The 21,789-nt window shown below is 37.4% G+C and overlaps 1 protein-coding gene across 1 annotated transcript; it reads right to left on the bottom strand.

The window, feature by feature from the left end:
• Positions 1-11,504: 11,504 nt before the first annotated feature.
• LOC101313055 (floral homeotic protein APETALA 2-like) lies at positions 11,505-14,686 on the bottom strand. The gene is made up of 10 exons (XM_004287966.1): positions 13,871-14,686; positions 13,719-13,744; positions 13,584-13,614; positions 13,368-13,455; positions 13,043-13,188; positions 12,819-12,863; positions 12,628-12,719; positions 12,324-12,553; positions 12,024-12,233; positions 11,505-11,936 (listed from the first exon to the last, which is right to left on the bottom strand). The coding sequence occupies exons 1-10, from the start codon at positions 14,410-14,412 to the stop codon at positions 11,718-11,720; spliced, it is 1,629 nt and encodes a 542-aa protein (XP_004288014.1). The 5' UTR covers positions 14,413-14,686; the 3' UTR covers positions 11,505-11,717.
• Between the last annotated feature and the right edge of the window lie 7,103 nt (positions 14,687-21,789).

Raw genomic sequence — 21,789 nt, 5'->3', positions numbered from 1 at the left:
AATACATATGTCGATGTTGTTATCAATTTGGCCACTCTCACCTTAACAACAAACAATATAAAGTGTCACAAGATGAAAGTTGATGCATTATATTTTCGTATGTTATTGAAGTACATCAAACTTTCTTAAAATTGCATTAAATCAACACCAAATCCCTGTTATTCAAATTGAATGACTCCTTACTTCTGAGCCACTTTCTCAAAACAGTTTATGGTTAAGTTGATATGCATTCAATCATTTCAATGTCAATATAAACCTTTTATGGTTGCTTGAACTAGGCGTGTGATCAACTTTGCTACACATCATGGAATAGCTCAAGGAAAAGCAAAGTCACATCCCATACCGCCATACCTAACAACCAAAACCATTATCAACTTCAGCGATTATATTGAATTCTCTTTCTCAATAGCACAGCATCTTCACCTTTGTCATTTTGCCATATTCTAATTACACACCACCAACTTCTGTGAAACATTTCCAACCTTCAAAACCCTAGAAGCCCCACTTTGCCAAACTGAGAGAAAAGAGCAGTCGTAATCTGAGTGGACTGTGTTTGTTGTGTTCTTCACTTTTTTTGTTTTTTGGTTACATTGTGTTCTTCACATTTCAGGCTACATGGTTCTATTTCTTCTTTTTCTTCTTCGTCGGTTTGAATAAGTTCTCAAGGTCCCCATTTGGCTTCTTCTCCTTGTAAAGACGTTCAGCCTCAAAAGGGCAACAATAATTTTGAAGAACATGTGGGTCTGAGACCTGACTGCATTTAGTACCTGAACCTACCAGACGTGAAAATGAAGATGGATCTATAGTGAAAGGGAACTATATCTAGATGATGGATTCTCTTCGGATGCTTTCAACTTCGTCTTAATATCTCAATCACTAATGCTCCAAGCCTTCAAGGCTGAAACGTAAGTCGACCTCAATTTTGATAACCTCAAAAAGTATGCTCGATCAAGGCATCAAGCAGTGAAGGAGGGTGAGGATTTAATGTTTCATGCAGTAATTAAGGTTTGAGGCATGCATTTTCTTCTATGACACTTGCATCTTTAGTGACAAATGATTCTTTAACGAAAGCCTCCACGGAAAATATTAGAAGATTTATATGAATACATCATACACACAATTCTCAAGTAAGTGAAGATTTGTTAATCCGGCAACCTCTCCAAAGTCCAGCGGCGTAGGGAGAGGGGGGCTCATACATAATATTTGGTTGATTAGTTAAATGTTCTACATAGAAATGACCCTCCCAATCAAGTTACTACAAATGTCCTTAATTACTTTATTTTCTAGTGGTAATGTTTGATAAATTCCTTCTCAATTTTTATAAATACAAAGGAAAGAGGAATTCATATTTGATGGTTCTATAATTAATCAATATAATGAGGTAATTTATAAAGTTAGGTATAATCCAATAATTAAAAGATTTTTCATGAAGCAACTATGTTATCGATATTTTATGTTAACTTAATAGCCACTTAAGTCTTGACCCTTCTAAATCGAGTTTTTTAAGTCTTGACCCTTCTAAATCGAGTTTTTCGCTACGCCACTGAGTGAGTCTCTTGGTAGCAAGAACAAGGTGTCAAAACGTGCTAAAAATCTGGTTACTCCGTCTCTGCGCATAACAACCCTAAGTTTGGGCGGGGTGAGGCTAGCTCTAACAATCGGGGCAAAGAGGTAGCTTGATTTTCTTGTTTTCTTACCTAATTAAACATTTAATGAAATACTATATCTTTTCAATGTTTTACTTAGTTGTACACCAACTGAGGTCCATATGTGACTAGTAACACCGTTACATAGGAGTTAGCGATAGGGATAGTTGGAAATCATTTGTGGTAGTTTTAACTGAGCGCTCAATGAGAGCTATCCGTCATTTTGTTATTGCATGTTGTCAATTAGACTCGTGGTTAAGTATACAAATAGATGTAACAGTCTTCTCGCCATAAACAAAAATCAATAAAATTATTCATTCTATTCAGAAAAAAGAATATAGGAATGAAGATTTGTTGGCAACATTCTCATAACACGAAGAGGAACAAGATTTAGCCGATGCTCTCGTTTTTGCAGATAATGCATATATTGGGTTTATTCATCGAGCCCAAAGCTAGGTGGGATTGTAAGCTTCTACCAGTTAAACAAGTCATAAGATCCATACTTTTCCTCAAGCCCTAACCTTGTTTGGGTTTTAATGAGCAGACATTAGATGAAGTTTTCCAATATATCATAAGGCCCATACAATATAAAGCCCATACTTTAATACAACCAACCAACATTCACTCCCAAAACCATTGTTTTCTTGTCAAATCTAACCATCTAGAAAATGATGGAACAGAGCACATATTGAAATACCTATTATTTTTCTTTCATTTTTGGGTAAACAATGGCAACACCCAACACACAATAGGATGTCTTCATCACTTTGCACCTCATTTGGAACATACCCTGTATAAGTGAAGACTTATAGTCATTGCACTCTTGCATTATCAATAGCAATGCATACATGATCACAGGCCATTATTCATGAAGAAAGGAGCTAATCTAGGTGTAGCTGACTTCTCAAAATGACACCTCAAGTACATTATTTGCTTTTCATGCTAGACAGCTTCCGATGCAAACTCTACAGTCTACACCAATATATTGACCATCATCTTTTTAGGCGGCCTAGCTAGTTGGTCCTGAAAAACCGTAAGGCCTTGCCAGACTCCTAGACTAAAATCTGGACTACCTATTGGCTATTTGTTTTTTTTTCCCTTGGATAGACACGGATGTAGCTCGCTAAAACAGAAACATTATGAAACAGTCGTGCCTTGTAGAAACCTAATTAACATTTATGTCCACCGTCAATTATTATCATGTAAGAGCAGTCAGACCACGTTAGCTCGATATTCTTGAAAATTCGCAGGCACTCAACAATCGGGCATCAGGATGGCTAATTAGTAGTTGCTTCTCTATCTTAGTTTTTATTTTTATTTTTAAAATTTGGGTTTTGGTTAATTATCCTAAAGCATTTCTCTTCTATAACTGGAGTATACACAGTTCCATGCCCCGTAAGACAGATTTGGTATGAACAAGTAACCCCGTGGCACAACTGTTGGAAATTCATGAGTTCTTCCCAAACTACAAAATTGCAAGATAAAGAGATGGATATGCATGCGTACATTGTTTTCCTTAACGTAGCCATTTCCAGTCTCATTCAGATTCCTCTTTTAGCAACATCCAGTCCAAACCTGCAAGCAAAACCACACACACGTCACTTGAGGCATTCGTATGATGCTTGGCTTAGAAAATGGAACAGACTCAATATGGAGGCCAGGTAGGTGACAACTGACAAAGAAAAACCTTGCCTTGAAATCCAAGATACTTCCATATATGAAAACATCACTGTCAAAAAAGTTCGTCTGAAACGACCTTCGCGGAGAGAATCAACACAAAAAAAGAAAACCGTAATGGGAAATGTATGAAAAATCTTAATCTATCAAAGCTGTAGCACATTTGCTAGTTTAGGGTGCTCGCCACAGTTACTGCGTGCTGCATCATCAGACAGTCGTCCTCTTTAAAATGGAAACTCGTACCGATTTTTCTGACCTGAAAATGGAAACAGTTGAATAACTCAGATTCTTGTTGCTAATGCCTGATGCATTTCATACTCTGTTGACAGGTTCATGCATCCACTTTAGAGCAGTGTATCAAGTGACATCGAAATCTTATCTGAAAGTTTAAGGAAGATATATGTCATTGTTTTGCGCTGAGAAATTTGAATTTCTTTTTCATGCACCTGGATTTAGTTTTATGCAGGCTAGGCCGATGATCCTGATTTATGAGAAATTTAATGATTATCCCAGCTGCTAGCTTGTTTAGGGTTTGAGAGTAAAATTAATAGGAAAAATTAAAAGAATGCTTTTGTGTCACATCTTTCATGCACAACATAGTGTGCTAGCTTCCATCATTAAGCAAGACCATGATCATAATTTCACGTCCCATCTCAATTGAATTGTCTGAAATGCTTCTGCGTTTTGCCCATATATATCCACCTAGATATATCTTTCTTTCCTATGTATTTGTTTTTACTCACATCTAACATGTATTCTGACTGTTATTCTGCTAACACACTTCGTTGATTTTCGTTAAAACACCGCGACGTGCTCACTAATCACTCATTTCATTCACAACAAGTTCGATCGTTCTAGATTAATGTCCATACTGAAAACCTGAATTTTAACATGATCATGATCAATATCCTAAATCTCCGAAAGAAAAAGATGCATACAAAGCAAATTAAAGAGAGGTAAGTGTGGAAGTGGCAATTCATGAGTTTAGAACAGTATTATTGCTAGCTTCCTCTTTTTTAACCCACCGGAGGTTCTTTTTCAATGTGGAGAGGAAACTGAACGTGAATGTGGGGGATTGCATACCTAACATGCAATTATGCAGCAAGCCAACCTTTCAAAAAACACAAACCCAATAATTCCCTTTCACCAAATTATAATTAGTACCTCCTCAGACGGAACGAATGGCCAGAGATGAATGTCTCCTCCCTTTCGTATGGCCGCTTTAAAAACCCTCACCAAGTTTCTGTGTTTCTGTTGAGAAACTTTCCCCTTCTTGGAAAATCCTTCATTATCTACTTCCATGTAAAATTAAGGTATGCACAGAGAGAGATAGAGAGAGATGGAGAGGGAGAGGGCCCTCCCTCATTACCTTCATCCATGTCTGGCTAGTTGAACTTAATTTCCTCATCACACAGCTCATTGATCTCGACTCAATCTGGATTTCGAATCGCATTAAAGTTTGTAGGTGTGTGTCTTAAGGTAACAGTAGTACCAGTACTTACACAAGTTTGCAGAAGGGCGCGCGTGGAAACATGTTGTATGAGAGGTCGGTTTCATTGTATGTGAAGAATAGTACGTGTGCATGTGAAGATGTTAATGCAATGGGCCATTTTCCTAGCTCCGTCGGAATTTAAGTTTCATTTACCGTCGGCCAAATAAAATGTTTCATGCATTGACGACTCGGTTGCCTCGATTAACTTCTCTCCACACACGTAGTGTGTGGATTGTGCTAGTTTCATAACTAATTGGTTTTCATATTGTGCTAGTTACGTACATGAATAATGTTAAGTAAACCATTTTTTCGGAAATCATTTAGAGCCAACCTGACTAATACGGTATCCGATCAAGTTGTGTATTACATGCAAGATATACATACGTGGCCTCATATCCTCAAACATGAGTTTTTACTTTTTTTATTTATACAAGATTTATTAAATTAGGTTACGGTTGAACCTCCATCGATCGGTTCTTGTCCACTGTAATTGCAATGTTTTAGAAGAGTGAGAATCTATCTTCACCACTGATATCTCTCATGACTTGTAATTTTGAAGAAGATTAGATATGTTTGCTAGTTCAGAGTAAGTCTCACCACACAGAAGAACAATTAATCTTGCCAAATGAATTCTCACATATGTAAAATTTTGCATATATATATATATATATATTGGTTCTCTTCGTCTCTAGTCTTAAATGACCATTAGCTAGGCTTCCGTTGGAGCTAAAACAACAAACAATACGCTCTAATACAGTTGCCTTGTAAATTCTATCTTATAAGTTAGAGTACGATTGAACCTCTATCGGTTTTTTAAGCCGGTGTCAACATGATCTAACGGTGTTCAAAATTGAGAAAAATTAGCAATGAGGTTGTTTCAGATCGATGTGCAAAAACATTATCATTAACTCTTTCGTATTGTTTTTCTTGACAAATGACGACAGGCAAATACGAAACACTTGATTTGAACCAAGTAAGATCCATTGCATTTGTTAGTAGTGGCCGGACATCTTTGGTATAATCGTTTAGCATACGGCATTCCAATTACGAAAGGTAAAAACTTGCATGATCAGTACTGCATCCATATATGGTCAACTTTTTAAGAGCATCCAACTTTCGAAACCTAACTCTTTATCGAAACGGGACCATAATATGAACCGACTTTTCAATCTCTAGGTTCCAATTCCACACAGAGTTTTCTTCTGGGTGGTCCATTTCAATCTGCTTCATGTAATAAGACCAAGGAAAGAATTCATAACAGCTCATTATATCTCTTTTGCAAATATACAAGAACCAACCTATGGATGAGATTATTTTGATATCTGAGGTATGTATCTGCCCAACTATTGTTAGATTCCTAGGCAACAACTTTCACTATCGTTTTCGTTTTCAACCATAAACTTGTTGGATTATTATAGGAAACCGATTCCCTTCCCAACTGTCTCACTGAATTCCCATGATACCAACCAAACCCAGAAAAACATGACCTAGCTAGTTACAGGTGATTAATAAATCTTTGCTCCTCATATTAATCGAAACGAAATTAGGTTCGCATCATTGCATGTGTATCATAATTTTGGTTGTCTTCCCTCAAATGGGCGAAGCATAATATAAATTATGCTCACGATTTGTTCGTCTGTTTCTGAATTGGTTTAGTTTCTGATGAGTTATATTCACTTTTGTGTTTACACTCTTTTTATTCTTTTCTTAAGCTAACCTAAACCATTGTTCTAAAACCTTCAATCTTCCCCCATTCTACCCAACTGGCTTTTCGCCGATTTTTCTACTGAGTATTCTAGCTGGGTTACTTTTGCCTAAAACGTGCTTTGTCCAAGAGTTTGATGTTACTTATCGATCTTCCATTGTCGTTGTGTATATATAACAGCCAGCAAAAGGGTAGCCCGAGTGCAATCTCTTTTCTCTGAGTACATTACCTAAACCGCTACTAGGTGCTAGAGACGGTACTTAATTTGTTGAAGAACGTACTGCATGAGCTGGGTATATGGTTAGGCCTAGCTAAATAAGTTAGCTCCATCTCTAGGAATCTAATTATATGTCAGGCTAGGTTAGATCGATCCGTCCCAATCCTTTGAATGCATGTTCTTTTCTTAGCGGGGGGACTTCTATAGCAAGTAGCAGCATTGTGCTTTAGTACTAAGCTCTTGAGTGTAATGATCAAAAACACATTCGAGTTATGTTAGATGAAATTAGTTTTAAGTTTAATGTCTATCTATTCATTTTATTTATTCTCATATGTAGATAGTTAAAATTCGAATTAACTTTATTTATTTCAATAGGCCGGGGGTAAAAAACTCAGAGTACCAAATCCCAAAACAAAACTTTTATATGTTATATTCTACATCTTCAAGTCATGAACCTTGCCAAACTGTCGGTGAGCCGTGGTTTGGTTGGTTAAGGTGTTTAACTGACAACTTTGAGGTCATGGGTTCAAACCTCATTGACATATGTAGGGTGTGTGAGTTATTAAAAAAAAAAAAAAAAAAAAAAACCTTGCCAAACTTGCCCCATAAACAAGAAGTAATGAAGAATTGGATCGAGGTCACAATAATTCACCAAGCTAAAGTCGATTATATATAAATGGTATCAAAGGAACTTAGAAATCCAATGGCACTTAGGGTTTAGGGTTTGATCGAATGAAATAGAAAACAAATTAAACAAGATGGATCGGGAATTAAGAGCTAGTTGACATGGAACTTTAGAATGGTGGGTCAAGTGGTTTAATGTTCTTAACATTATCGAAGATGTCCGTGCAAGAAGAAGGTGGCAAAGCAACAGGTTGGTGTTAAATTTTAGTGGACACCAAAAAAAACTGCCAAAAATAGAAATACTTGGATGCCGGATGCAGCTAAGGTGAGAGAGAGAGAGAGAGAGAGAGAGAGAGAGAGAGAGAGAGAGAGAGAGAGAGAGAGAGAGAGAGAGAGAGAGAGAGAGAGAGAGAGAGAGAGAGTTTGATGAGTGAGTGAGTCATTGAGTCGACAGAGAAAGATATAATAGACACACATAAAAGCAAAAGTTGGGAATCGAATTGATGGGTGGTGGAGGTGGTGGTTTTAAAAGAGATGAGTGAAAGCTTTGAGCGCGTCCTGGAAAGGGAAACCAAAGAAGTAGTTTGTCTGAGTTGAATGATGAAAGCGATCTAACACAGAACCAAGAGTACTGCTGCTCTCTCACTCATCACTGTTAATGTTATGACGAGGACCCAATGCGAATGCAGAAATGACTGAATTGTAATGTAGAAATGCCCACCTCCATAGTCAAGTCTCAGTCTCTGTGTTTTTACGTACCTAGCTGGCCTCTTTCTCATCTCACGACTCACACACAGTTACAGTCATTTCACATTCATCATCAAACAGAGAAGAAAATAATGAAAGAGGAGGAGGGAGAGGTCTTAGGGTGTGCAGGACACAAACAAGAGTGAAAAGAGAAACAAAACACCACCATTCTCTACTCCAATAATGAGTGAGAGGAAGATAGCAAATAAAGCAAAAACAACCCTCAAAACCATTTCCAAGTAATCACATTTATGGAAACCCTTATTCTTCTTAAAAAAGTATACAAAGTTGAGACCCAAGGCACAACCTTTGTTTGTCTTTACCCTTTCTTTTTCTATTGATAAAAAATATCTAGCTAGCTAGAATGATGTTCAATTATTCATTTTAGGTGGACAATTATTAGATGCTAGATTTATCCAAAATTTATCATCCTGTATGTTTTTGAGTCTGATGATGTCTTATTTACTTATTTTAATTAGGAATGAGATAGCAAGTCACGTTAGTTATGTTAGCGAGTCAGTAACACTCATCATACTAGTATTTATATTGAAATTCATAAGTATCCCATCAAAATCAGACTAATCTCCTAATCTCCTGTAGCAGTCACACAAATTCGAAGACTCCTCAAACTTACTGGTCACAGGCTGTTGAGAATTGAGACTCGAACTCTTAACATGGGGTGTCATATAAACAGCTCAACCATGTAGTTAGTCACTTAATCCGGGATCGATGTTTTAAGTTTTTTTCTTTTCTCGATAAAATAATAAATCACACACGAGTTAATTAATTAGTTACAAACCTAGTAAATTGTTGGATGAAACTTGGGCACTACATATATGAAACCGATCAAACATGGATGTACCTAAAACGAACCCACCTAACACGACAAATAAAATCGAGTATACATTTCCAGGATATATACCTCGTTTTTCTCATCATCTTCCTGTGAAAATTGAATTTGGCATTGGTCCCCTCGCACCCAAGAATGCTCCTAGTACGTACCTGCAAGTCTGTAACACTAAGTATGCAAGCAAAGCTAGACCAACCATGGCCATGTTACCAGTTAAACTAGCAAGCTTTCTCTTTCTTTTTGATCTTTTCACAACTGGTAAAAGCAAAGCATATATATAAAGACGACGGAGATAACTCCGATCTGAGATTTTGGGCAGAGAGATTTGCTTAGTTTCATAGATCCGAGAGATGGAAAAGGGGAGAACGGATCTTAAAGCCAAACTCGAGGACTATGTCGCTTTGTTCCCTCTTGGGAAATTTTGGATTATTTTCCTCCATTCAATTTCCACAAACCCTAAAATTATATAAAGCCTCGTGGCTGCCTTAGTGCTTTGGACCACTTCATACATCACTTATAAAGAAAACCATGCTCCATGTACAAGCTAGCTTTGTCTCTAAAAAAATGATGCTTCAAACTTTACTAGAATTTGCTCCAATGAATAGAAAATAGGCGATATTAGCTCATCGATAATTAGTTTTAATAAAATGTGTGACGATTCTCTTTTGGAAAGCGGACCGACACATTCGAGAGCCTTCTATGACAAACTTAATATGAAATATATATTTGATTATTTAATCACCAATTTGGAAACAAAATGGCTTTTATAAGAATACCTTATGATAAACCAAAGTTTTCAAGTACTTCACATCATGAATTTTAAATTCTAAATATTACTCAATAATTTGTTGTATTCCATCACAGATATGTAAGTGGAATAAGTCAACACTCATGTTACTATAAGTCTAAAACGTAATACATCGAAACATACCTAATTAGGAAATGGATGTACATATTTGTTTTTGTTTTTTCAATAATAGACAACTGATTAGGCCACATACACTAATTATTTAGACTAAAAGCATAACATATCGATAATATACGTGACAAAATGACCCTATTTTACTTGTCTAATCATCTGAAATTATATATATTTTTTCGTTTCTTCTCAAAAAATAATCTGAAATTATATATATATATGTAAAAAGAAAAGAAAAGATAAAACCCTAGTCTGTCCAACAAGAAAAACAAACGAACAAAAGAAGTATAGGGTTTCTCGGGTCAAAAGACTAATCAAGGAAAGTGGCAGTAAAATTCTGAGAAGAGTAGTACGAATCCTTGCTTCAGAGCTAGCCATAATTTCCTGCCAATCTTCACATGCAAAGCACACAGAGAACAACCCTCTCCCTCTCCCTCTCCCTCTCCCTCTCCCTTCTTTGTTTTTACCACTACTTTAATCACTCTCATTGTTTTTTACGTTGTTCTTTCTTCATAAAATTCATGTCCTCGTTTAGAGCACAAGAATGTTCATCCACCTTATAGCTAAGCTTTCACCAGATACATCACCAGAAAATTCATATACTATATTAGCTTCCATTTTATATGCCTTTCAAGTTCTCAGACCAAAAAAAAAAAAAGTTCTTAGGCATTTCTATTATAATGTTGCAGAGATTTCAAGAATGGTGCAGATCAGTCGAGGAGAGAATATACCTGTAGCGAGGGAGAGAGAGAGATAAAAAAATATCTCAGGGGTTAACGATGACGCGCCAGATGATGCAAGCAGCTCTTGTATTATACTCACCAAAGCTACCCAACAACTTAGAATATCTGATAATGAGTATGGTGGATGATTAAGATAATCTTAATCAACAACAAACAATAATACCTTATACTATTTAAGATCATCATCTTTCCAAAAGGTTCTTCGTGTTGTCGCATGTTCTATAAGTCTTAGGTCGACCAAGAACCCAGATGGGGATCATGGATATATTATCCGGACCCGTTTGACCTGACGAGCCGGAGCTCTGATCTGGTTGGCTTCTGGTAATCAGATTAAACCGGGAGTGAACCCTTAACGCTTATACCCTTTTGGACATTGATCTGGGTTCTTTGCATTCACTGATGTCTGTGGTTTCGCTTCTGTGCCGGAAGCTAATTGGGGCTACAATGAAAGGTCACTCTCGTCATAATAGAGGCCAGTGCCGGCCAGAGTCTGACTGCTTTTAGCCATGAGAGAACTGATTCAAAGGACGCAAATGACAGTGACTATTCATCACCATCCCAGTTTGATAGTTCCAAGACGAGGACGTTTTTACTAAATCCCCCAGCTAAGGCATTAGTTTATAGCAAAGCTGAAACTAGACTGATGTAACTGGGAATTACCCTATTAGGGAACTAAGGAATCAGAGCATTCAACCACTTTTGGTTATTGTAGAACAGAAACTATTAAAAATAGTAAAAAGATGACAACCCTTTGGGAAAATATAGAGGATAAGTTAAACTAGTAGACTAAGTCAGTAACACATGGGGGGTATATAGAACGCCCAGAATATCTAGTTCAAGATTTTCTGTTCCATTTTGGTTAGTTTGACCAATCACCAAATATTCCCCAGGAAATTGGAATTACCTTACTTCCGATTTTTTTTTTTCTTCTCTTCATTCATGCTACCAAACGACATCGTTTTTGGAAGATTTAATTAGCTTACATAATAGAGTACTTGGCTAGCTTGATCAACTAGTTAGGACAATCTTGATGATTTCTGGTAAAGAAAGGCAGAGAAAATTGTTAGAGGGTGATCTCCCTAGTCCAAATATCGATCTCAACTGCGCCTAGCGAGGGAGTGGAAGCCATTATTCTTCTGCAGCCAGCCATTTTGTGATGGTGGTGGTCTAATTTGCGGTGGGAATCCTGATGATGCTGCAGCACTAGCGAATAACTCGGAGGCATGACCAGGTTGCCATTGTTGTCGATCACTCATCGACAGCGTGAGATCACTCCCAATGCGCGCTCCGACCTCGCTGCTGCTCGGAAACTGAACCTACATGACAATGTAATGCAAGTGTTAGACCCAACTCAAACTAGTTTGAAAATGTTAATTACTTCGCTAATTAAGAAATAACCTCACCGGATAATTTGGAGAGTTAAAACTATGTGGTGGAAAATGGGGAGGCATTTGTGCCGGTGTCTCTCCGGCAGGGCTTCGGAACTGATTAAACTGCCCATACTTGTGCATTTGAGTCGGGGATGGAGATTGGAGGTTTGTGCGGAGAAGAAGTTGCATGGCTTCATTCTCCAAGTACCCATCTCTTCTACGGATGTCATTATCCTCTCTAGGCTAATTAATGAAAATAACAAGAGTTTAGAACACCAAAATTTTGATTAGTGGTCGCACGGAATCAAGAAGGAAATTACAGTTAACACACACCTTGGCCCGAAATCCTTGATTGTTCCTCCAATTGGATTCAAATTGCGTAGAGGCAGAATGTTGTTGCTGTTGCTGTTGCTGTTGCTGCTGCTGCTGTTGTTCGATTGCAGTGTTTTGATGTGAGTGATTTTGAGCAGTCCCAAATGCTGGGTTGTTCTTCTTCCGGTTTGAATTTCCCAAACTCAAATCCAGATTATGATCTGCAGCATTATTATTACCAGAAGCAGGCTCTGCATAAATACACATCTAAATAAATATTTGCAAAAACCAAGATGAATTAGTAAAACATAAATTACTTAATTACCAGTTGTGTTCAGCTCACTCTCATAGATGCTGGGATCGAAGTTAGTGACAGCTTCTTTCCCATTGCACTTGATTGCAGCTTTGTCATAGGCCCTACAAAAAAAAATGAACAAAAGTTCTCACTCTAATCTTTAACCAGTGGCTTGTCTTCTGCCCAGAAAGTAATAAAATTCAACATTACAGACACTTCACCTTGCCGCATCAATCTCAGTATCAAACAATCCCAAATAAACGTACCTGCACAATTAATCATTAAGCGATTAGAAATGGGGCACAGAAATTTCTTACCGGTATTTCATGTCATCGATCGTCAATTTAGACCAATAATTGTAAAAATTATGCGGTCAAAATTGGGTCGACAACAAAACATACGGGATAACAAAATGAGTGATGATTAAGAATAAGCGTTTACTTACTTTTTGCCTAAGAATTGGCCCATCCGAGCCTCCCATCTCCCACACTTGTGCAAAGTCACTCCTCTATATTTTGAGCTACCTCGAGGGAACCCGGTGCTTTGTCGGCGAAGTACATGCACAAATTCCTCCTTTGTTAAATTGCTCATCTGTTCCGCAACATATCACCAAAGAACAATCAATCTTCCCCATATCCACAAAATTTCAAAAGAAAAAAAGAAAGTATAAAGCTGGTTTTACTGTTGAAGATAAGTCATAAAACTGTTCAAGATAACAGAGAAAACCACTATCGAAAAACCCAGCTTTCTTAGCTCAAGTCATGACTCACCTGTTTCAAGTCTTCTTCATAATCTTCAATGTTGAAATTTATATCAGCCTCTACTCCCCTAAACTTGATCGCCGCTCTATCATAAGCTCTGCAGAAAAAAATGAATGAATAACTACTATCTCAATTGTAAGATTTTTGGCTCACATTTTCTCGAAGAAATTTTTGTTTGTTTCCCCAGAAAATGTAAGATTTTTACGGCCAACAAATAGTACTCACCGAGCAGCTGCATGTGCTGTGTCGAATCCACCTATAGTATGCCAAAAAACAAAAACAGAAAAAACTCATCAGAAAAAAAAAACCAAGATGGAAATTTTATTTGCAATGATCAAAATAGGTGTCCTTTTGTCTTACCAAGATAAACTTGCTTCCCGCAATCCCTGTATCAAGAAAGAAGAAGATAAGTATGATTGGGCAGCCCTCAAAAACATGAAAAATGGTGTTGTACTTGAATATTAAGGAAGAATAGGGTAAGAGTTACTATTTTGGTTTAGTAATAAACTAACCATATATGGGATTCCCAACGGCCGGTCCTCCGGTAAAACGTTACCCCTCTGTACTGAGAGCTCCTCGACCGGGGACCACGCCGGCTCTTCTTCATCGGCTGCTGCTGCTGATTCTGCTGCGGCGACGCCTCCGCCGGTTTTCCGGGGCCGGCAGAGTCCGCCTGGCAGAACTTGACTCCGACCCAGTGGGCCCTCGGGAAAGCAGAAGATGACGAAGCAGCAGCCGCGGCTCCGGTTTCGGAGGAGTCGTCGACCGGGAAGAACTGATGGGTGACAGGAGGAGGATCAGCGCCGTCGACGGCGTCGTCGTCGGTGACGGAGAACCCGAATATCTTGCTGCCGCGCTTCCTGCTGGGGTTGGCGTCTTCGTCGACGTCTGATCCGTCCTCGATGACCACGGCGGAGGAGCTGGAGTTGGACACGGATCCGACCCTCTTGCCCTTGTCGTCGTCGCCGTCGCCGGAGTTGGTCTTCTGGGACGAGCAGCCTTCGGATTCATCGTCCACTGCTCTCTGATCAGGACAGTCATTGAGATCCCACATTTTTTTTGTTTCTCTCACAAATATCTCTAACTTGCTTAAATCCGTAAACAAACTCAGGTTTTGAACATGAAACTCAGATTTCCTCGTCGCAACAAAACTGTCCGAACCAAACAAACAGCACAGAAAACAAACAAAAGCCGATAAACCTAAGACTCTACGAGAGAAAACAAAGAACAAGAGATTGAGAGAAGCTATGAAGATCTAGTTGAGGTATGGGAAACTGCCCAGTAGTACAGCATAGACGAGGCCAGTTTCAGCAAAGCTTGAGCTCAAGCATCCAAACCCACCTCTCTCTCTCCTCTCTTTTCTAAACAACTTGCCCCCTCCTCCTCCTTTTCTTTTCAATGACTCATAATACCCTATTTTCCATTATTATTTATTTTAGTTTTCTAATTTATGCAAACTCAATCATTTTTATTATTATTTTTCTCTAGTGTATATTTTTGGCATCATTATACACAAACTAGACCCATTTCTGTACAACTTTACTGTTGCCTCTTTCCTCCTCCTCTCTCTCATTCTTTTATTCTTTTATTCATGGTGGGTTCTCATCAGAGGACCATAATCAGATGATAAAAATAAAAAAATTAATTAAAATAAAGAAAAGAAAGAACCATCTCTTTCTTACACAACTTTCCCACGTTAACCAAATCGAAAAGCATTCCCATTCCCAGTCTCTCTCTCTCTATCTCTATATATTTCCTACCCTTCTGTGTATTTTACCCGCTAATGGAAATGGACAGCGGAAAGACTAAAATAGATGGCTAATTACTCAATTCCCATTCTTAGCAACTTTGATTATTGAACGCGCCAGGCATCTGAGTTTTTTCACCTGGGTTTTTTTTTACCAGGGGCAGTTCGGGAAGAAAGGGGGAAATGTTGTGACTCGGAGAGAGGAAGGAGGGGAATGGGAAAGGGAAAGGTGGGTTAACTTATTACCGGGTTTGGTTTGGTATCAGAAAAGGAAATGGGAATAATGGTAGGAAAAGGAAGGGGTTTCCAAAAAAGTCCAATCCAAGAGTACGGGAAGAGGGCCACCTTTTGCCTCTTTCGTTCTTCCAGCGGACCATTGGCTCTTCCCTATTTGCTGTACCTCGTATTTTTAATCTCTCGCTCTCTTATTTATCCCCCACCACTCTCAGATTCCGACGCGTGTACTGCACTTCCTTATCACTTTAATTTGTGGATTTTTTTGTAACACTGCTAGGGGACCAATGATGTATGGTACATTAATCATCCTGGAATTCAAGTCTATTTCCAAAATGACAACTAAAAGCAGAAAATTCTCTAATTATCTGATTTTGCTTAGATATATGATATCTATGACACATCAAAGTGTCGGCCCGTTTTGAATTGTGGTGATTTCTCAATGGGTAACGAGTTAATATACATTATCGTGTTAGCATCTGAATACGACGATATTTAAATATAAGTAAAATTAGTATTTAAAACTAAAAGTTATTGTTATTAACAAAAAATCTGTTGTCTCTAACTTGAATTCAATGTGGGAGGAGAACGAAAATAAACTAAACTAAAGCACAATTTATTTAATTATTTTTTACTCTTTTATAGTAATAAAATATATTACAAAAATTATTTACAAAATCAATTTTTAAAAAGAATAGTGAGCTGTTGTAAACACTCGGCTAATGTGTGAGTTTATATTACTAACTTAACGTTGAAGCCGACTCAGACAGTGAGAGATAGATTATATAATAGATAACATGATGGAAGGTATTTGTCACCCATCAGTAACCATAACTAGTCATCTAAGTTATTTCTTAACATAACCCTCTTTTCGAACCATATAATATAAATAGTAATTACTCAAGCATGTTCACTTGATCTTGTAACACAATAAATGGAAACACAAGCACATATCATGATAATTAACTACGATTCAATTAAATAAACCTTGGTAATGAATTATAGATTAACCAACTGAGGCACCCAACTTATACTTCGTATTGTGACCCTCGCTCGTTGTGTCCTGCACTCCGGCCTGCACAATACTAGAGACCAGTTCGAAATCAACCCATAAATGGGACAAGCTATAAACCAGACTATTTGGCCAGGAGGCTCAAAGGTCGGGTTCCATTAGGTTTACTTCAAGGTCACTAGCAAATTATCGACTTAAGATCACTCGAAACAGTTAGTAGAGAAACACCAACGAATCCGCTTGACGTTCACGAAAGATCATAATACTACTAGTCAATCATCTAGACATCGTGATAATACCATAAACCTGAAAAAGGAACAACAAAAGATTAATGCAAAATTAGGACCTAAAAGACGAAAGAATTGTGTAGCCAAACCCACCATGCATATGATACAAACCAACGCCATCACAAAACTTAGTACAAGTCAATAATTAAGACTCAATTATAAGAAAATGTCCTCCTTTCATAAAGTATTATACTACCCAGTATACCATGAGTTGCTATCGATCATTATAAACGTCAAAGCATCTGATTACTACATAACAATAGATGATACATAAAACAAAAACATTAGAAATCGTTACTGAAATTTTTCAGATCAGTTGTTGTCGTAAGTAAGAGACTCAGTGGGATCTTTAGAAACATCTTAGAAAATTGTAGTAATTTTGAAGATGAAATGTTTAATTACCAAAGGAATGAAGAGTTGGTAAGAGAAAGTTACCCAAGCAAAGTGAAAATTCCAATAGAGGTGGGAGAGTTGTTTGTTGTTAAGTGGGGAAACAAACATGGTCTAGGAAGGAGGGGTTAAAAAAGGGAGCGGCCACGTCTCAAAGCACGAGACGAAATACCCAAAAGCCCCATCACGTCTAATCCTGAAACATCTTGTCACGCTCCTTATTCAATTTTCATTTCATTTCATATGATGGAAAATACAAACCTTCCAATAATGGAAGTGCGACGAGGCTTTGGTTCAAGAGGCTATTTTCCCCAAGTGGAAACAGTTCCTTCAACCTGGGCCTACCACTCCCCCCATTCAATAATGATGGCCCAGGCCCACCTATCCCTTTCTAGGCCCACAACCTTTTATTATCCTTAACCTAATCGCAACATGCACCGTTGGATATCTGCGACATTATTCCTTTCTTCGATTATTACCACTCTCTAATCATAAACTTTAATTTTGCAAAATTGGGTGGTTGACGTGTGTTGATATTACACGATGGGACCTAAAAAGATCTCTAGATTTTTTCTCAATACGAAATTACATAAACTAACTCATCATTCAAGAGTACGATGTAAAAAAATTATGGTTCAAGTAATCTTCATTTCCTCAAAGTAATCATAGTTGTTGGAGCTTCATTAACGAAATCAAAACCATATATTATTATCTCCTTTTGTTGGGTTCTCATGGTAAATAAACAATATGTCCGTGACAAAACCAATAAGATACCCATTGCCAACCATAAGTTCCTAAAATGTAGCTGCATTCCGATTTGGGATTTACCTACTAGATCACAAAATTTACCATATTTTACAAAAGCTTCAATTCTATGTCTGAAATTAGGTACCCAATTCCTAATATGGAATATGGAGCTTCATTGAATGTTACCGGTTACACCAAGCAAATGTAATAAACTTCAACTTTGTATTAAATGTGGATTAACTACAAAGGAACTCTCCTATTCCTAATCCGAAGCTTGACTCTAAAGCTAATGGTTTGCTTACTTGAATAAACAAGAACAAAGGGATCGAAATCTAGGTGAAGATCGACAGAGCCCATAGAAAGAGATGGAGGGGTGTCATAATATTTAGGGGATCTAACTCTTAAGGTTGTTGCTAATTAAGGTTTGAGTATGGAGACATATGTACGTGTACGGTTAATATTAGATATGTCTTTGTTATAGTAATGGTTAAGCATGGATTAGAAAATATTTTCCTTGGTGAACATTTAATGAACAAAATTATTATTAAGTCATCTGATTGTAACTTTCAATTAACAAAAGAAAAAAGGACATACCTAAGTTGGATTGATTAGAGATGTGAAATGTGCCATATCAAAGTTTGATTAATTAAATGTGAAATGTGCCATATTGATTATTGTTTCTGTATGGTTCGAAAGCGGTCCAGTTTTGTACAAACTTTTGGGGGTTCGATCCTTTCAGGACATGCATTAGAAGCGACGGATCAGGGAGTCAAGACCGGCATTGCCGACTTATGACTCTCCGTTGCCTAAGTTAGTTACGATGCGTGATTGATTAGGTGCGAGAAAGTTAAGTGTGGAGAGAGAGAGAGAGAGAATTTACCTTTTTTGGGAGGTCTTACCTGTTTATAAAGTTTGTCTTGGGAAATGTGTTAGTCCCCCTTGATGAGAGACTGGTTCGCTACCATGTTTGTGGCTTATGACTCTCCGTTGCCTAAGTTAGCTACGATGCTTAGTTAGGTTAAATGTGGGGAGAGAGAGAATTTACCTCTCTTGGGAGGTCTTACCTGTTTATGAAATTTGTCTTGAAAAATGTGTTAGTCCCTCTTGATGAGAGACTGGTTCGCTACACAAACCATCTCAACAACCATTATGATCGAGAAAAAGGGGGGTGGGGCGTTCTTGGGTGCCATTGCCCTGTCCGGGTGTCAGGCTTGGCTACCCGGTGGTCGGCAGCCGGTGTACTGCTCCGGTAGCCACATGGTGATTGTGTGAACTCCCTCGTGCGGGGGAGGGTAGTAAATAATTACGTCCTATTTACTTATCTTGAGTTCACATGTTTATACACATTGAAAATGACAACTATTTCTCATTAGTACTACCTAACAATTATTAGCAACTTGTTAAATGCAAACCACTGTAGTACGTTTAGTGTATTTTCTTTCCTTGCGTGGGTTGTATTTCATTTATTGGTTACCAATAATCTTCTTTTATTGGAAAGAAGAAGAACATTTAGAAACGGAAATGTCATTAATCAAACTTTTCTGGTTATATGAGGAAAGTCCAATAGGTATGTTAAGAGTTTGAAGCAATTACACAAACATGTTTTTTGAATTTTCTTTTAGCAAATAATGTACGAAAATTGACGGTATTTGATTTGCGGTTGAGAACTTGAGATCGACCTCTCATATATGTATTCTGCTAGATTGATGAAATGATTATGAACAATAACCATGTCGTAACTAGATTAATTACTTTAACAATTGGCAAAGCTACTTGTAAAGAAACCTTCAAGTTCTTTTTGTTTCTAATTTACCATGGGATCGGTTATGTAATTGCCTTTCCTTTTCTTGTTCTTGAAGTAATGTTAACATCCTAGTAAGAATTTTTAATATTCTGTTACAATTAACATAACACTCAACAAAATATGGTGGATATGGAGCGGGTCCTAAGTTCCTATAACATGAATTAATGTCGACCTCCATGATTATATAACTTACCTAAGAAGATTAAACAAGGGAGAACGAAAAGTCATATACCTAACTTAGGCATCACATCCACCAAAGTAAACAACAAGCCTATGGCATCACACCCAAACCCTACCTTCGATAAAAAAATATGAATTTTGCATAAAGCTCCACATGAGAAACAACAAAAGACATCATCAAATCGCACCATGTGTTTATGGACAGCAATGATATTGAATGTTCGAGACAAATTTCATGTAATTTATACCATATATTGGCCATTTGTCTTTGGTCTACTTCCTATAAATAGGACGTTTTAACGATAGTATCATAATTTTGGGAATCTAATATTTCATACATTTCTAAAAATGAGCTAAAAATGAGCTCAGTCGGATCTCAACTCATACTTCTTCTGGGAGATGACGAGTTGTCCTAAGATTTATGTGGAGATCTTGTGGGTTGACCCCAAAAAAATTTCATGGCTTATCCTCAAAATGTGTTACATTTATATTATATACTTGGTGACTTAGTGTTTTCTATAAAGTCATGTTGATAAATTGATTGGATTACCGACATATTTTTGTTTGTGATCCGTCCCTATTTTGTGAAAGAGATTAAGACATTTGTGGACTCAATGGAAGGTTTTAAACATCTATATGAAACAATTTATCAATCTATCCATGGTTATAAATATCGGCATAATCTATTAATCTTCACATAAAGTTTATATGTTGTTTGATTTCATATTTTATTTGTCAAATTTTTGTAGACTTGAAATATCTTTACCGGCAACAAAACTAGAAACTTTAGATTTAATTCAAGATGAATCATAATGCTCATTTGAGTCATTTCTAAATGATCGATCTCGTCAAACATCTCAACAAGTGTATATTATTGTTTGAAATTGTATCATTTTTGATAATTATGAATTTCTCCCCATCAAAACTTCAATAATTCATCGAACATCTTCGCAGCTTTATTAGAAAGATCAGTCTAATCATGCACATCCGAGCAACTAGAAATAGCTAAAGATCTCGGTTTTTTTTTTAAGCAGAAAACATGACGATCCTTCAGACTTGAGAAACCTTTGGCAAAAGGTTTTGGCCCACCCAAACAAGAAACGACCATATTCTTCTCAGCAGGTTGTGATGGATCTGAGATATTTTACCAAACCGATAAATCATGTCAAACAAAGGCAAAACAAACTGGCCATTAATCATAGCACTGTTCTGGCAATTCATACCATATTGATCTTGCTGAATCTTCAATCTACAACTTTACAAACTAGACGAAGAATAGGAAGACAATAATCGATCTCCTGCATGCACCAGCTAGCTAGCTGGACCATGCTCGCTCCTAATGGCTTTTATCACAGAAATGGATGAAACCTAAAGTTGTCGACATTATATCTTACTATTCTGATTGTTTAATCAAAATCTAGCTAGGCTGTTGAGTTCAAATGAGACCCACGTACAAAACAAAACAAAGTGTACGTCTGGTGTGGGATATGAACCGTCTCTCTTGTGCAGTTCTACTCTGTACGTACGTAGGGGCGGTGAAACATGTCAAACGCAAGCGAACAGGCATCCAATTATTGTATGAGGTTGCTTCTGTTGGTTTAATGGGTTTGTGTTAAATGTAAACCGATTTGTAGACAACGTTGTGCGACAGTTTGGAAGGAGCAACACCAAACAGGACTAATATATGATCTTTTACAAGTGAAAACTGACAATGCAAGTATTTTACTTAATTACCAAGTAGAAATGAACTGACACAAGAAAAATTGCATTGCAACAACAGGATTTATGTGTTAGTTTGTAGATCAATCGCAGTTGTGTGGTAGCAGGGAGAATTACCGTTTATTAAACTATTAAGGGGTAGCTCAGTTATATGCTTCTCTAAATTGTATCGAGGCATTTTATGTTTTGCTCCGCACTTATGTTATTTAGTTAAATAAGATATGATACTGATATAATGCAAGGAGAAACTACGTACATATGGTTGTTTATCTGAGCTAGAGGACTACGTACGGTGAATGAAGAATGCATAC

Source organism: Fragaria vesca, linkage group LG1, assembly GCF_000184155.1.
Source record: "Fragaria vesca subsp. vesca linkage group LG1, FraVesHawaii_1.0, whole genome shotgun sequence".
In the NCBI taxonomy this organism is placed as follows: Eukaryota; Viridiplantae; Streptophyta; class Magnoliopsida; order Rosales; family Rosaceae; genus Fragaria; species Fragaria vesca.
Note: the sequence above shows the minus strand (reverse complement) of the source record. Positions and strands in the feature narration are given on the sequence as shown.

Excerpts from the sequence above, each read along its gene's own strand:
- LOC101313055 (XM_004287966.1), bottom strand. The coding sequence starts at position 14,412 with ATGTGGGATCTCAATGACTGTCCTGATCAGAGAGCAGTGGACGATGAA. Across the intron at positions 13,615-13,718 it reads CGGGAAGCAAGTTTATCTTG|GTGGATTCGACACAGCACAT; the intron begins GTAAGACAAAAG and ends GGCATACTATAG. Across the intron at positions 12,234-12,323 it reads ATCAAGGATTTCGGGCCAAG|CCTAGAGAGGATAATGACAT; the intron begins GTGTGTGTTAAC and ends TTCATTAATTAG.